The sequence below is a fragment of the Poecilia mexicana genome, unplaced genomic scaffold, assembly GCF_051168715.1.
Source record: "Poecilia mexicana isolate PSO_F unplaced genomic scaffold, ASM5116871v1 scaffold_11, whole genome shotgun sequence".
Taxonomy (NCBI): Eukaryota; Metazoa; Chordata; class Actinopteri; order Cyprinodontiformes; family Poeciliidae; genus Poecilia; species Poecilia mexicana.
This window is the reverse complement of record NW_028263380.1, coordinates 27522461-27540357: the sequence shown is the minus strand read 5'-3', so window position 1 is coordinate 27540357 and position 17897 is coordinate 27522461. Positions and strand designations below refer to the sequence as shown.

The window sequence follows — 17897 nt, the reverse complement described above, 5'->3', positions numbered from 1 at the left end:
CAGTGGGCGGGGCCTGGCGGGCAGCTGGTCAGTGGGCGGGGCCTGGCGGGCAGCTGGTCAGTGGGCGGGGCCTGGCGGGCAGCTGGTCAGTGGGCGGGGCCTGGCGGGCCGCTGAGACAGGAGAGGAAGGTCAACCAGACTGGAGGGGAGTCATGGGAACCCCTCAGTCGCGTGACCCCGCACTGACCTCAAGTCAGATTATAAAGTCCATCAGAGTCCGTTCACAGCAGGAAGCCTCCAGAACCTCTGAGCCCGACCTCCGGTTCCGTCTCACGTCCTGCATGAGAGCCGGACTCTAAGCAGAACATCTGACAGGGAGCTGGCCCGGTCCAACATAAACACAATCAAAGAGGACCAGCACCGAGGTTCTGATCTGTAAATATTTAGAGATTACATCACTGGTGACATCACTGATGACATCACGGAGGGGCGGTTCCCTCTGATCTTCCCAAAGATACATTTATGAACCGGGAGGTTCTGATCAGTCAGTTCGACTCCTAAACACGACATAATTAGATTAAACTTTCATCAACAAGTCCAGATTAGAGCCTCAGGAAGCTCTGTGGCTCTAATCTCAGAAATCTGATTTCAATCTCAGAAGCTGCTGGGATCAGAACCGGGCCGACAATCCAGAATCTCCTGAGCGTTTCCCGACTCATCTAGCAGGAAATCGGGTTATCTGCATCAGGTTCTGGTCCTTAATCGACCTTCGGAACCAAAACCAAGTGACCGACCCGGTTCTAATAACGAATAAAACCAGACAGACGGTTTCGTGTTTCAACCTTTTATGATTTGTGCCAAACATAAGCGGTGTGATGATCCGGTGAGCAGAACTAGGTCTGGTGTTCGGAACCGGTTCTGGTGTTCAGTCGTCGCTGTTGCAGTCGGCGCAGAGGATCTGGTCCCGGTCGGGAAAAAACCCGGACCCGATCAGCGACACGGAGCAGCGGGAGCATTTAAAGCACGGCTGGTGCCACTGGCGCTCCTCGAACGACACGTACTTCCCATCGCCAAAGCCTGCAGAACCGGGTCAGAACCGGGTCAGAACTAGGTCATCCAGTTCGCTTACAACTAATATCACTTTGTTTAAACTTGTGATGCTGCTGGATAAACCAGTTCAGCTTTAATTCGGAGTATTTGGTAAAAGGGTTAAATCATAACATCTGATTTAATATTTATGACGCCATCAAACTGACAAAAATAACAAGTTATGGTTAAACTGATCCAGGAAGAGGATCCTGAAGTTTTACTCAAATAAAAGTAAGAAGTGTGTTTTAGCAAAACAATTCCGAAAAGTTTTATTCCCTAAAACCTTATTCAAATATAACTATGAGTATTTATAGCTTCAGCTTTATGTTTACTAGCCGCCTCAAAGCTGGAATAAAATGTAGTTGAAAATGATTTGCTGTTTGTCTTATTACTAGACAGGAAGTCACGTTACCAAAACAACCACAAAAATTAAAATTAAATTATTAGTGATATTACTGGACGCAGCTTTCCATCACTGATCCACCAGGCGACCATCTTTCTCTTTTCTCTCATTATCAGTTTTGAAGATTTGATTCTCCAGATGAAAACCTGATGATGATTTCTGCTTGTTCTTCCTGCAGGTTCAGTTTTCGTGCAGGCTTTTATTGTGGCGGGTAACCAACCCGCTGCTCCGTCTCTCACCTGTGATGGGCGTGTTGCACGCAGCGCACTTCTTGGCGTAAAGGCTGCTGAAGCACCTGACGCAGTACGGCCGCTCGCCCTGCGAGGTGAAGGTCTGCCCCGCCAGAGCAGAGCCGCAGCCGCAGCACAGGAAGCAGTCCCGGTGCCACACCTCGCCGCGGTACGTCAGCCCGCCTTTAGTCAGCGCCTGCAGCGGGGCAGAACCGGGTCGGAACCAGGTCAGGACCAGGTCGGAACCGGGTCGGCAGTTCTAGACAGCATGAAGCTACTTCGGTTAATTGATTAACCGATGAGTGAAAAACTCGTTCAGGATTCGGACTCTGAAAACCGGGACTTTCAACACGGTTAAAACAATAAACATTTTTCCTTTAAGATTCAAAATGTTTGTACATCAGTTTTACCCAGAATTCCTCTCGAACCCTGTGTTGAAGCTTTTCACATTTCTTTTAGAAAGATTTATTCAGCTAGCAATCGCTCACTGAAGGAAAGCTGGTTTTGACTTTTAGATGTAGATTTTCTTTTATTGAAAAAAGAAATTCAATTATTTATTTGCATCTTTTAATGTATTTCTCATATTGTATGAAAAATGTGCCCTTTTGTCACCGATTAATCGTCAGAATAGCTGCAGCCCAAAGCGAAGGGCTGGGCCGGTTCTTCCTCACCTTCCTGCAGTGGCTGCAGCGCGGCGCCACCTGCTGCTCGTAGCAGGCCAGGCAGTAGAAGCGCCTGTTGTCCGGGACGAAGGCCTCGGATCCGATCGGCTTCCTGCAGCCGCTGCACAGGAAGCAGTCCTCGTGCCACGCAGCGCCGTCGTACTCCAGCATCCGGGACCCTGAGGGACAGACGCCGCTCCGATTGGACCAGAACCAGAACAAACTGCTGGTCTGGCTGCCAGACAGGCTGAGGGAAAGCAGAGCCGCAGCTCGGCATGCGACGGCGCTCTGAAGCCTCTGGAGTCCATCAGCCGCTGGAGCCAGAACCAGAACCAGAACCTTTAATCACCAGGTTTTATGACTGCTAGGACGGACAGCGGGACATGAAACGGACTCAGCTGAAACTTCAGGTCTTCTGGGTTTAGGAGGCCAGCACCAGCACGCCTGGACCGGGCCCAGAACCCTACAGAACCAACAGAACCCAGGTCATCCTGCCACAGCAGGCTGCCTGTTTAATTTCAGCACTGCTGCCACCTGGTGGCCGGAGGCTAGTTTATCAATCAGACATGAATAAAGCCAAAATAAAAACCTCTGTTGATGAGGTCAGCCGGACCCCACCTGGCTGCATGCCCCGCCCCCACGGGGCTGCAGACTCCGCCCCCACCTGGCTGGAGGCCCCGCCCCCAACCGGCTGCAGGCCCTGCCCCCACCTGGCTGAACGCTCTGGCTGCAGGCGGCGCATCGGGAGGAGTAGCGGCTGCAGTAGCAGGAGCTGCAGAGCAGAGCGCCGCCCTGCTGGGTGAACGGCTCAGCCGCCAGAGAGCGGTTGCAGCTGCAGCACCTGAAGCAGTTCTCATGGAAGAATCTGTCCTGGTGCACCAGCTCCTGCAGAGACAAGGAAGAGGTCAGAGGTCAGGGGGCGAGGGGGAGGGGTCACAGTTAAAATATTTCAATCAGAAATTAAACATTGAAACATCTGAAAGTTGCTTAGGGACGACAGACGGACGGGTCCAAACTTCTTCTGAGCGTAGAATCCATGCAGCTCTTTCAAAATAAAAGTTCTGTTAAGTTCTAATCTTCAGTTATGGTTTCCTCTGAACCACATGATCCAAGTCCGGTCCAGTCTGGTCCGGCACGGTCCTGTTCAGTTCTTCCCCAGATAGCACACGATGTTAAATCAACGTTGAAAAATAGTTAGAATCGTTGATTTTTGGTTGAAGACGACAAATGACGGTGGATCAACCATCAAACAACCATCCACCTCTAGCCAAGTAACCAGTGTTGAAACTGTGACATTGAATCAATGTTGTTTTGTCGTTGAAATCTAATGACTGAAATGCTGATGTCTGATCAACATCTGATCAATATTGAATCAGTGTCAGCTGTATTCCCTCACCCCTTCCCCTCCTCTCCTCCTCATCAGCGCTCTGGGTCAGAGCATTTTATTACTGAGTGGGGGTTATCACATTTAAATTAACCACTGCAGAGGATAGTGGGTGGTGATTCCTTTCTGTACATTTTCTTACTTGTTCATAACAATTCTCACTGACTGTGTGTGTGTGATATATTGACACAAAAACATCTACAACTTACTACAAGGAGTGGAGCGGTCCACCCCCACCATTTACATGAGTGGGATGTCCCAAACACACAGCTGCTTCGCTGTTGGCTTGTTGGAAAATATGTTAATTCAATGTTGAATTATGATCACAAAGGTTGCATGTTTGGTTCAGGTCAACGACAGAAGCTGGATCAACCATCAAACAACCATTCAATTCTAGCCAATTAACATTCATTGATTGAAATGCCACATCGAATCCAGTGTTTTTCAGCACTGGCACCAGGCACACTGCCCTGCAAGTTTTAGCCATTTCCCTAATTCAGCACACATGATTTTAATTAACATTTGATTAACAAGGTTTTGCTGAACTGAAAGCATGCAGGTCAGTTTGCCTTGAGGATAAGGTTTGGGGAAAAACTAGTAATCAAAGTGTTCAGGTGTTTTTTGCACCCCTCACCACCGCCTGCCATTCAAATGCCCAACCCCCTTCCCTCCACCCACCAAAAACACACACACACCTCTTTCCCCCCACTGGGCCCATCTACCCCTCAATCGGGTGAAACTTTAATTTTAAGTGAGGGTTTTTCATTTTTCACACTTTATTTTTTAAAAGATTGTTTTGGCTAGTGGCCTTTATTTGATAGTTAATTGACAGGAAGGTGGGTAATGAGAGAAGGGGGGTAATGCAGCAAAGGTTGCCAAGGTCAGGAATTGAACCTGTGACAGCTGTGTTGAGGACTGAGGCCTTGATTGTGGTTTGTGCTTAGCCCCTGCGCCACCACAGCACAACCCCTTTTAGGTGAGGGTTAATCACGTTTTAACTTAAGCACTATGTGTTGACAACACTGAGTTGTGATTCCGTTCTGTACCCAGATTCACTAGCGGAACAAGTCAGCGTTGGGCCGGGGGGCGGGGCTAATTACCGGACCCCTAACGAATCACCAGGCCCCTGACGTTTATCGCCTGCGCTACCAGAAACTGTTGAGCGAGGGGGGGGGAGGTTGGTCTGCGTTTTTTGGTTGATCTTTACCCAGGAAACACATCGGCTAAACCGTGAGTGAAACGGTCACTGGGACTGACTAGTATATATTCCATTGAGGGAAAGTAACTTCAACATTAAATAGACCTTTCTCAACAGGCGGTAGACTTTCTCAGTCTATAATCAGATATTTAAGCCCCCCCCCCCATAGCTCTGCGCCTGCCCAGATTGCACATGATGGCAATTCAACATTGAATTAACATCTTTTGTCAACAGCGAAGTGGCTGTGTGTTTGGGACATCCCACTCATGTAAATGGTGGGGGTGGACCGCTCCACTCCTTGTAGTAAGTTGTAGATGTTTTTGTGTCAATATATCACACACAAATGGTCAGTAGGACTTTGTTATGAAAAAGAAAGAAAATGTACAGAAATGAATCTTCACCCACTATCCTTTACAGAGGTTAATTTAGAATGTAATACCCCCCACTCACTAATAAAATGCTCTGACCCAGAGCTCTGATGAGGAGGAGAGGAGGGGAAGGGGTGTGGCAAAACAGCTGACATTGATTCAACATTGATTCAGCATTGATCAGACGTTGATCAGACATCAGCATTTCATTCATTAGATTTCAACCACAAAACAACATTGACTCAATGACACAGTTTCAGCATCGGTTACTTGGCTGGAGGTGGATGGTTGTTTGATGGTTGATCAACCGTCAGTTGTTGACCTCAACCAAAAATCAACCCTTCTGACTATAATTCAACGTTTATTTACCGTTGTGTGCAATCTGGGCAGTTTGTTGCATCCCTCATCACCTCCTCATCTCCCCCTACTCCCTCCCAAGCCTCCCCCACCCAGCCGCTCCTCCCAACCTTCTCCTCTTTATCCCCTCTCATCCCTTCTTCCCTCCCCCTCCTTGAGCTCTGGGTCAGAACATTTTATTACTAGGTGGGGGTTAATCATGTTTCAAATTAAGCACTACATGTTGAGAACAGTGGGTTGTGATTCCTTTCTGTACATTTTCTTACTTGTCTGTAAATATTATTACTACTGTGCATAATGTGTTGACACAAAAACATCTACAAGTCTGTACTAGGAGTTGTACAGTCCACCCCCCCCATTTTACACTAGTGGTTTGTCCCAACCAAACAGCCACTTTGCTGCTGGCTTGTTTGCTACCGGCTTCTGAATTGAATTCTCCGCTGAGCAGTTTTATGGTAAGTTTTTCAATATTACTTTGATCTTAAATGTGTTTATTGAAAAATAAGGGCATTGTTTTGTGCCCATAGTAATCCTGGTTATTTTGGGGCAAAACGGATATTTTTAATAATTGAGGTCATGTCTCCTTTTGTATTATTTTCATCCTACCCACCACTCCAGGCCTAAGTATGAAATCCTGCGAGATTTTGTGGGATTTGAGTTTTTAAAATAGGGCGGGGCCTATTGTTTGGTCTGGGAGAACATGTGGTGGACAAGGAAGTGTAAGGCTGGCTGGTCCAGGTGGGCTTTAAATTGTTGTGATAGGAATCACTTGTTTTTAACTTTTTATTATGATATGCTTAGGGTCGTGCTTAAATGAGCCTCTGTACCAGAACAGCTGAGTTGGATGATTACATGACCGTCTGCAGCCATCAAGAAGTGCAGAAGGTTGTTAATCATCCACAGATTGAATCCAGGTGAGGCAGAAGGGAAACACTTAACATGTAAGGCAGGTGAAACACTGAACTAAACCTGCTAATGACTGATTCAGTCTGTTGATCCTTGGATTGGTAACTGGTTAAATTGAACTGGACTATTGTTACTTGTGTGGGATCTTTATTAGCATATAGACACTTTTTAAGGAATTTAATCAACTTATTTGGAAATATTTGTAGTTGATGGAAGATTGAACCAGCTATTTGATGGAAGTTTATTCTGTATAAATTATAATTTTTCCAACTACACTATAAATCACCTTTTGTTCGATTTATTTGTTTCTGGTGTGTTAAATAAACCTGATCCTCCCTGAGTTTTATTGTTAGGTTTTCTGATAAACAGCCCTTTATTTTAAATATTGATTTAATATCAATATCATAAATCCTACACTATACTGCAGCTTGATGGGTAAATGCAGTTGTATATGTAAACATTAAGATAAATATTAATGAAAGATTAAGATATTAATTTAACAGTGAGTGTACATGGGGAACTATATGGTTTGTATTTGTTCTCAGACCTGTAACCAGTACACTGTTTAATCTTTCATTGTGTTTCAGAACTTTTCAAATGTTTATCATCTTTCTAACTGGCACCTTCCTCACTTTTATTTTTTTCAGCTGTTGCTCTGCAGTTTGACCGAAAGCTGACTCTTGAGGACTGCAGCAAAACTGTCAAGAAGTGGCTTCATTACGCACCAGAACGAGAGGAAAACATCACAAGGAATCAAAGTGACGCCAACCAGAGTCAAACTGGTTTTACCACAACTTGTACTGTTTCCCTACTTCATACAGTACAAAGCTTAACCTCATGGACTCTGTTCTTCTGTGGACAACATACTGTTGTTTTGACAGTCAAAAAGGAATCAAATATGTTTAAAGATCTGTCCCTCTTTTCTTAAATAAAATGTTAAATCAAACCCATGTTGTCATTTTTAAACTTTTGTACACAGTTTACCCATCATCTGCCAATAATACAGTGTTTAACACCAGTGAAGAAACTTTTAGTGGCATGTTATGATGTAGACCTATCAGACCTAAAATGTACATAAATCCTGAGCTTTCATTCAATATAAAAACAACCCAAATATGCATGCAGATCCACAGTCAAATGAGTGTTGAATCAACATTGATTCAATGTAGAATCAACACAAATAGGCATGCAGATCCACGTTCTGATGATGGTTGAATCAACATTGATATAATGTCAGTAATGGTTGAAACCCTAACGTTGATTCAACATACAAGTCACCGACCACTTTCAACGTTGATTCAATGTTGTTTCAATGATTCTGTGCTATCTGGGTCTGGTCTGGTCTAGAATGTGTTGAGAATAAATAACTGTGTTTTCCTTCTATCTCTTTTAGCTAGTTGCTAAGCTAAAGCTAAAGGAAATGACATGTTAGGAAATGCCCTCCAAGCTAGGGTTAAAGGTTGTGTCACACTAGGGAACGTAGCGTAGGCAGAGGCCGTTTGTCTGCTAGCTCCTGAAGGCAGCATGTCAGAATGGACCAGCTGCACTTTGGTATGAAGAGAAGGAATTCGACTCACCGACTCTTCAACCTCAGACACCAAGAACTTGGAGAAGGATCATTCTGTCCAGGTTCCGGTTCTGGTTCTGTTTCTGGTTCTGGATCAGAAGGTGAGCTGACCTGTGGCCCCAGAGGGAGCGGCCCCTGTGGTCAGAGGTCATCAGCTGGTCCTTCGGGGTCTGTGCGCGGACCGGTTCATGTAGATCTGTAAGAGCAGAAGCTGCTGAGCCCCCTGCTGGGCGGCTGCAGCGGTGATGGACGGCTCCATTAAGGCGACGGGAAGCAGAGCGATGAAGATGTGTTGTTGTTTATCTGAGCGGAGGAAGAGGAGGAGGAGGGCCAGAGCAGAGCTGGAACGGGCCATAACTCACAGCCTATCAGAGATCTGCTGCTGTCTGCAGCTGCTTCCTCCAGAGCTGCTTTTTCCCACTGAACCTGAAGGCCTCATCCATCAGGTTCCTTATCTCCAGGATGTGGAGCCGCCGCCTGCAGACAGGCTGAAAGTCTAAAAACAGCCAAAGGAACTATTTCCTGCTGGTTTCCGCTCCCACCCGGGATGGTCCAGCTGGAACCTCTCACACCAGGTCAAAGGTCAGCTCCCTCTGCGCCCCACAGGACCAGCCATGTTCTGGTTGATTAATGTTCTGATCTGGTTTCCGTCTGGTCTTAATGGCTCAGCTTCAGTCTGAATCCATCAGACATTCTTCATAATAAAATTCAGTTATATCTCTAAACACACTTTAACATTAATTTAATATGTAATAAATTGATGAGCTCTCTCTCTCTCTCTCTCTCTCTACCAGAGGCCTGGGAGCTTCAGGTTCTCCTCCAGTATCTTGGCTGTGCCTAGAACTGCACATTTCTGGACTGAGATGTCTGATGTTGTTCCTGGGATCTGTTTGAGCCACTGCTCCAGTTTGGGGGTGACTGCCCCGAGGGCCCCGATGACCACAGGCACCACTGTGGTCTTCACCTTCCAGACCTTCTCCAGTTCCTCTCTGAGGCCCTGGTATTTCTCCAGTTTCTCCTTTTTCCTGATGCTGTGGTCACTTGGTATTGCTACATCCACCACAACGGCTTTCCTCTGTTCTTTGTCCACCACCACAATGTCCGGTTGGTTCTCCATTACCAACCGGACATCTATCTAAAAGCACGACGACACATTCGTGCTTTTAGATAGATTTTTACCCAGAATGCAAATGGAAAAAACCGTGAGTGAAACGGTGACTGGGACTGACTAGTATATATTCCATTGAGGGAAAGTTAGTTTCACATCTGCTCAAAAGCCCCCTGGTGGTTGAAGAAAAATCCACATATAAACCGGAAAATACAATATATGAAAAAAAAACACTGAATGCTCTCTGGTATGAGGAGGCGGGCCGGATCCGGCATTGTTCAGGGGGCCAGACCAAACAACGTGGCGGGCCGGATCCGGCCCGCCACGTTGTTTGGGGACCCCTGATGTACGCTGTCCCCGCCAGCATCTTGCACCCTGCTGTTATGTGCTGGACTGTCTCAGAGGCCTCCTTGCACAACCTACACCTTGGGTCTTGTCTGGTGTGGTAGATCTGAGCCTCTATTGCCTCTCTCTCTATAGATATAGATAGATAGATATTGGTGTCATTGCTCCAGAACTCCCAAGTTATAAACGTTTCCACATCAGAGATTTATATGTGCCAAAGACAGAAAAGAATATATCAATAAATAAATACATTTACCATTAAGTGACTTAAATAATGTAGAGTAATGTAAGTTTCAATCTATTTATTAATTTGTGGAGCATCTAAAGGATACTGGGAAATATAAAATATAAAGGAAAATAAATAACTTTCACACAGTTATTTCTTATCTGCCGTTTATCTGCGTGGCCCGGTGACGTCAGACAGTCTGGTAATGTCCCTCATGTCACATATTTCCATTTCAGTAAACTCAGCCAGTCAGAAATAATCTGAACGATCTGAGGAAATGTTCTGCTCACAAAAAACTAAAACTGTTTGTTTCATTCAATTAGTTCAAAATCAACATGAGCCAAAAGTTTGAAAGCTGCGCTTTGCCTCTTTAGCTGCTGAGTTAATCCGTTAGAAAATAATCACATTTAGTTTTAAGTCAGCAGGAGGAACAGGAGCGCCTCGGGCTGCAGCCTCTGAGCAGATCATCATCAGTGACCCATAGCGGCTGGTTCCGGTCCGGTCGCGTGCAGGACGTACCTTCTCGTCGTGTCCAATCAGCTGCTTGCACTCCTGGCAGGTGTTGGCGTGGCGCCGCTGGTAGCAGCGGACGCAGATCGGCTCCTCCGCCACCCGGATGATCGTCTGTCCGCTCAGCGACTCGCTGCAGCTCCGGCAGCTCGGCGGCTCGCTCATGGTTCCGACCTGCGGGTCAGAAAGCGGGTCAGAACCAGCGATCTGGAACTGCGGTTCTGCTGCGGCAGAAGGAGGGTAGAGTTCGGGTCTGATAGCAGAACCTCTGCTGGGTCAGAGGAACAGACAGGCTTCCTCCTGGATCGTCCTCAGAGGTTCGGGTTTCTATTCTGGTTCGGCTGCCGACCCGGAATGCAGAACCACAACAATGGACTTCCTTCCTGCTCGTTGCTGGACTTCCTGTTCAGAAACATCTGATCCCTCTTTCAGCAGAACTTCCCCCGAACCCGACCAGGTCAGACCCGAGCCCGACCGGGTCGGACGTGCAGAGTGGGACCGCAGGCCTGGTTCTGGTTCCGGTTTGGCCCTGCAGCTCAGACATTAAACAAGCACATTCCTTCCTGTCAGTTCTGGTTCTGGACAGGTTTACGGACCGGCTCGGTTCGGCCCGCTTGGAAGTCGGAGCAAGATGGAAAGTGTCCCCGGATGGTTCCGGTGTCAGAACAATCTGGATCATCAGGCGTCATAAACCCGTCCGTTACAGAACCCGTCAGAGCCTCTGGCTCAGATTACATTCAGAACCTTTTATGGAGATTTCACCGCGGCCATCTGGACCGGCGGCCCGGCTGGCTGCTCCATCAGAACCTTATGTTTCAGAAAATTTTACAGCTTTTCCGGACCGAACCGGACCGGGAGAGTCAGAAGCTGGAAAATGGAGGTTCTAGAACCAGATCCAATAAAGTTCTGAATACTCTCTAGAGTAACTTCAATGGGCTCGTTGCGCGTACGGCGCTGACGTCACATCCGCATGAGCGAAATGCGGCTTTCTTGTTTCCGCTTTGAGTTACCATGACAGCTAGAAAAGACAAAGTTGTATTTCATACGCAAATGAAGAAATACTATAAACGTTGTTATTTAACATTATTATAAGTTTTCATTCACTTCCAAGCGATCCTGAATCAAGAAGTCAGTGGCTTGTAAATATTCGTTGCTACCAGTTAAAGCTAACGCCGCACAGCAAAGTTTGCAGCCTTCACTTCATTCTGGATCAGCTTCTTCAGCCTAAAACTACCAGGGAGACGGATGGTAAATAAAGGAGCTTCCTGAGTTATTTCCATGGAGTCACTTCTGTATTCAGCCTGAAATGGGAACCAGAGAGCAGACAGCCGAGCAACTGATCCGCCTGAACACACTGCAGTAAACACCGTCCTATCTGTCCTCTGAACAAGAAACATGCAAAGGTAATAAACTACATAACACGGAGACCTTAAAGAACATGGTAGCACAACAACTGTGAACCCGAACAGCCAGCTGAACTCGAACTCTGACTCCAGAGCTGCTCTGTGAAGCTATGAGGCTCGTTGAGCTTCGTCATGGTTCGGAAGCAAAAAGCCCGAACCGTAACCTCCCCGTTACTTGGCCTCTGTTTAACACTAACGGCAATAAACACATAATATACTTGAAAATAAATACAAACTAAGGTAAAAATATTGTCTGTTAGAAGGGATTAATGTGCTTAAATAGCAAATTTTTTCAAGAAAAATCTCAGAGAATATTACTTACTAGCATAAGCTAAAGTTAATGTTAGCCACAAAGTTTAAAGAAAGTAAAACTCACCTTCGTATCTGTGAATGTTTAACGAGGCGAACATCTTAACCTTTCTCAGCTGATTTGTTGGGGCTTCGGATCGATGTTCATCATTAATTGTTACCTTGGACAACATAGACATAATATAAGAGTGGACCCCGCATAGGCCACTCCGGCGCAGGAAATACGGCGGCCATCTTGGAGCGGTATACCCTCCTACTTTGCTCAACCAAAACAGCAGAAGATGCCTCAGCACTGAGGGATATTGTTGTTCTGATCGATGGATTATTGATGTGAGGGCTCCACAGACAACATTTCACAAGTAACATGGACATATTATTGTGTATATTGCGTATTATTGCCTCAGCCTACCATCATTGATGGACAATTGGACAATAAGCTGAACTGGTTTTCCAATACAAACAATGTGTACAAGAAAGCACAGAGTAGAATGTACTTGTTGAGGAGACTGGCCTCCTTCAATGTGTGCTCTAAGCTCCTGTACATGTTTTACAAGTCCATTGTGTCTGCTGTTATATTCTATGTTGTTGTTTGTTGGGGGGGCAGTGCAAAGAAGAGGGACATACAGAGATTGAATCGCCTCATCCGCAGAGCTGGCTCTGTGGTCGGTGTGAGCCTGGAGTCTGTGGAGACAGTGGTGGAACAGAGGACACTGTCTAAACTCAGCTTAGTCCTGGAGAACACAAGACATCCCCTGCATACTGTCCTCTCCAACCAGAGCAGCTCCCCCAGTGACACTGGGATGTTCAACTGAGAGGAAGAAGGATGTGAAGAAGAAGAGGGAGAAATCTTTAAAGAGAGACGGATTCACTGCAGCACGGATGAATCTCACATCGGATTTGGACTCAATCTCAGCTGCTGAATCTCTGGAGCTGGAAAACAGCTGATGAATAACATATATTTGGCTATACATGTTTATATATATATATACATATATATGTATATATATATATATATATATATATATATATATATATATATATATATATATATATATATATATATATATATATATATATATATTATTTATTTGCATCATTATTAAAAATTACAATTGTTTATAAATGTAGCTTTGATAGATGTTTGAATATGGTTTCCAGTAACAAAAAGTGTGTTATGATCGATTAAATCCGCTGATACGTCATTGTGCTGCTAAACACATAACGCTGAGTGGAGTGGTGGACCGCTCCAAGATGGCCGCCCTAAATCAGCGACAATAGGCGAGAGCGGTCCATGAGGGTCTATCCTTATATTATGTCTATGGTGGTCAAGCCCTGCAAGCACCGAGTGTAAAATGACATTTTCAATAGACCGGAAGCGACTGAGCCGCTTTTGGTTCTGAACAGGTTTTCCGAACACGGAAGCTGATGTGCGAAGAGCCCATAGAAAGTTCCTGATCATTTCCAAGCTCTGATGAACAGAATGACTGTAAATGTAGTCCTTTTGCTTGAAAGACTACAAAGATGGCGGATCACAGGAGCGCAGACAGTAAACTACAGCTAATGTTTTTATTCATTCAGAAATTGAAACTTCCTGCTGTTCCTGAAGCAGAACTGGATCAGCTGGTTCTGGTTCTGGTTCTCTACTGGACCCGTCAGCCTACCACCAGAACCATTAACACATGATCAGAACTGATCCAGCAGAACCAAGAGAACCGAGTTCTGATGTCTGAAACCTTCTGGTGTTTTGGGTTTTAGTGATCCAGCATGTGGGCCGATGCTGGAACCAGAACCAGCAGAACCAGTCAGCTGGTTTCTGTCTGACTAAAGTTCTCCAGGATCCAGCTGCTGTCAAACTTCCAGAATATTTTCCATAACTTATGTCATTGTTCCATTAATTAACTAAACATTCATAATTTTCTAAAACAGTTTGAGTTTTAAAAATTAAAAAAGTAATTTTATCTGTAAACTCGGTTTTTGTAGAAAATGATTCTGTGAACCATTTCAGAACCAGAACCTAAATGGCAGTGTTGTGTTCAAGACCACCTAACCCGAGACCAAGACAAGACCAAGACCAGCGGCCCGCGCTACATGACACAATAAAATGTAAAATATGATCGAAATTGCTTCTCAGAATAATCTGAAAGATCCATATTCCCATAAAAACACCTAGATATTAAATACTTAATACATTTTACCAATATTAAATATTCCATTTCTGTGTTACAATGTGTGATGGTCTCGTGCCATCCCTAAAAACATCACGCCCTGGGCATTTGCCCATATTGCTCATATAAGAATCCACCACTGTCTGCACCATTAAACATAGCAATTGAGGCAATGCCCTGATGGTAAATAACGCTCAACCATGAACACTGACCAAGGAGCAACAAGCAAGAAGTAACCAAACAGAAGGCGCTCATCGTGACTGTTTTCACTCTCTATCCCAGTACATGAAGCCAGGTAGTCTGACACCATGGCAGACATTACAGCTGCCACTTTGAACAAAATCAAAGAGCAATGTGCATGCTCTGCGTGCTCTTTCGTTCTTGTGTTTTAGTTACTTGTTAATTTAAATATCAACGTACATAATTAAATAAAATAATGATGCAGTGTACACAGAGCATTACAAGAACAAAGAACGGGTGTTCTGTCAGGTCAGATCGTCATACGCTTAACACGAACTCACGGTGTTCTGTCAGATCAGCATACGTTGTCAGATAGTTGTACGCTTAGCTCAGACATGTATAGCTGTCATTACCATATGATTTTATTTAATCAGCAACATAGAATCATGACGTAGATCATCATACACTTGGTTATTAACAGTTGTATGGCATCCAGCTGCAGCCAGACCTACTTTAAATACACTTTGAAACCACGACAACGCATGTATATCCATCTAGTTATCATATTATGTCATATTAGAAACAATTTAATGACTTATTTTCGTCATAACTTGTTGTATATACTGACAACTCCTCTGACGGTCGGACTTCTTAATGCGCAGACGCAGGCATGGTACTCACTGCATGTATGCTATTCTGACAGCGTATGGTAATCTGATAGAACAACGGCTCTCAGTGAGTGACACTCCAGTCCTATCTAATAAATAAAGAGCCGTGGAGAAGAATCGACTGTTTCTGAATGTCACCTCACTATATTGCAGACTTTTGGACATAGCGTTGTCCCATATATGCGACAAGTCAGTCAACACCTCCGCACAATAATTCAGACAGTGAGTGACTTTTTTTCATCACAATGCTTATGTGTCTCTGTACAGCTAGCTTTGCTAACATCACGTTAACGGAGCTTACCTTCTTTGAGCTACTTTTCTAAGTGACGAAAATAGTTAGACGTTGACAGACCGACAAGACCGAGACCATCAGAAAATGGTCTTAAGACCAAGACCAGCTTCGAGTACCACAACACTGCTAAATGGATCTTTAAAGGTTTATTTCAAAAGTCCAAATTAGCTGAAACTCGCAGGATGTTTGTGTTCTACAAAATAAAAGACTCACATTTCATTAAACGCTGCGGCTGCACAATATCACACCAAGTCCCACAAAGGGCCCCCGCACCACAGCTTGGGCACCTCTTCTTTAGACTCCAGGTGTTTTAATTCTTTTGAGCCGGATCGGGTCAGAACCCGTCCTGCGGAATCCTGCCGAACCTCCAGGATGCGTCAGGAATGTGACTGCGGTCGGAACAGAACCGGTGCTCAGTGGACTGTAATGGGTCAGAACATGAGAATGGAAACTATGAGCCGGTCCAGGAGGAACGTTTGGATCTCAGCAGATATTGCCGGGAATACGTCTGTTTGGCAGAACGGACCGGAACCGCCTGCAGGAGTCTGACCCGTCAGAACCGTTTCTGGACCGGTTCGGTCCTGGAACCACAGACCGGGTGAGAGATTCAGGTTAAATCAGGTCCAGCTGAGCTCATCTGCTTCACCTTTGACCTTTCAGCTTCCTGCTGAGCATGTAAACCTGAAGAACGTTCCGTCAGTCAGATCTATTCATACGGAACGTTCAGTTAAAGAACGACGGAATAAAACAATAAAAGCATCATGGAGAAGGTGAGGAATATTTAGCTCCAAAATAAATATTTAGCTTGTTAACATAAAATTTAGCCTGCTAACTATGCTAAATATTTTTTATTTTGAAGCGAAGTATTTAGCATTGTAACTAAATATTTATATTGCTCACTCAGTTAGTCATTTCATTTGAAGATAAATCTTTACCTGAATATTTTGTTAGATAACTTAATAATTAGTTTGAAGCTAAACATTTAGCTTGGAAAGTAAAAATGTAGTTGGAAGCTAAATTTTGAGTTGAAATTGTGGCATTTTTGGAATGAATAAGTAAAATGGTGAAAATATGACTTTGAAAAACGAATCCTGTTTTTTCCTCTGATCTGCTGCTGGGAGGCGACAGAAAGCTCCGAACATTCAGACAGAATCCTGTCTGGGGATGGAGAAATATGAATGATCATTATGCTGATGTTAAGGCGGAAGGATTTCCACAAAAAGGACCAGAAAGACTCCAGAACAGAACAGAACCAAGTTTACGGGTCTACCTGGTAAAATTCTCTTTTTTCCAGCTAATCTGAGTGAAATGTCACAAAATTGTGACTAATAATAAACTACTGAACTTATATTATCCTCTTTATGAGAGCAATAAGATTACATTAAAATAATTATAAAAAATAAACTTAAGAGAAATATTTTAAGCGTTCTGCAGTCTCAGCTCCCTGCAGCACAGTTTGCTTATGCCTTGGTCCGGTTCTGAGTCTGCTTGAACCTTGAACCAAACATTTCTTGATCCGTTTCCGGTCCAGCGACAGAAACCTTCAAGTTAATTAACCAATCAGCTCCGAACTCAAGGTGAGGACAGGTGAGACTCTGCGCCTGCGCAGCTCACAGAGATTAAACCTTAAATGTGACCCCAGATGACCCCCGCCTCCCCCAACCGAGTCAGTAAAGGCGAACTTACCGTCGCGGATCTCCCGGGACTCCTCGCTGCTCCCACGCGTCGGGAATCTTCCGTGAAGTTTCCACGGACTGAGGCGGAGAGGCTGCGGCGCTGCGGCGGAGGAGGAGCGGACCGCCTCCTCCTCTCACGTCCCATTCTTCCTCATTTTTATTTAATTATTTATTATCAGAATCAGATCGGAGAACCGGAACCGAGTCACTTTTGAAATATGTTTAATGAGAATTCAAACAGACCTTAATGACGCACCAGTAACCAAAGTTCACAGCCGAAGCGACAAAACTGAGCAGAAAATCGGATGGAAAGAAAAAACAAACTGAGGAATGTAAAATAGAAAATGTTACTATTACAGGAGGATTTTCAAATCCTAATTTAAGTTATTGTAAGATGATTTATTTTTTTATGTAACAACTTAGTTCTGAAATGAGGACATTTCATTTAAAGAGAAGTACGTAGGTGATTTATTGGTTTAAGGATTTGACTTTTGAGTTGTAATGTTTAATTACCTTCGTAATGAAATTATTTCACTTTTAAAAACGTTGAAATGGGGCTGAAAACACGGGTTAACATGTTATTGCCATAAATTTAGCTCTTCTGTTAGAAGAGCAAATTTTATAATAGCAAAACTCAAAAGCAGAATACATTTTTCGTGTAAGATCTAGTTTTGAAAAATGTTTCCAAAAAACATTAATGAATTTAAAAATAGTTCTGTTATCTCAACATCCGAGTCACAAAACTCAGGATCTGTTGTTCATATTCAGTTTCTTTTGCAGAAAGTCCTGACGAAGACAGATCTCACATAACTTTGAAATGAATGTATTAATTTAAGAACCGGTTCTTGTAGGTCTGCCCCTCCATTCAGCTGCAGGTGGAGTTACTCCGCCCCCTGCTGGCGGAGGGTCGT

General features: G+C 44.5%; 1 protein-coding gene and 1 long non-coding RNA gene across 2 annotated transcripts; one reads left to right on the top strand and one right to left on the bottom strand.

Annotated features, from left to right (window-relative positions):
• Positions 1-768: 768 nt before the first annotated feature.
• On the bottom strand, positions 769-17102 carry LOC106910292 (four and a half LIM domains protein 3-like). Its single transcript, XM_088010560.1, has 6 exons — positions 16997-17102; positions 10303-10467; positions 3035-3209; positions 2334-2503; positions 1672-1858; positions 769-1017 (listed from the first exon to the last, which is right to left on the bottom strand). Exons 2-6 carry the CDS (start codon positions 10456-10458, stop codon positions 866-868), a joined length of 840 nt encoding a protein of 279 aa, XP_087866686.1. The 5' UTR covers positions 10459-10467; positions 16997-17102; the 3' UTR covers positions 769-865.
• LOC148156616 (uncharacterized) lies at positions 5988-7631 on the top strand. Its single transcript, XR_015764697.1, has 3 exons — positions 5988-6086; positions 6433-6545; positions 7185-7631. It is a non-coding gene; the product is annotated as an uncharacterized LOC148156616 (long non-coding RNA).
• Positions 17103-17897: the final 795 nt, after the last annotated feature.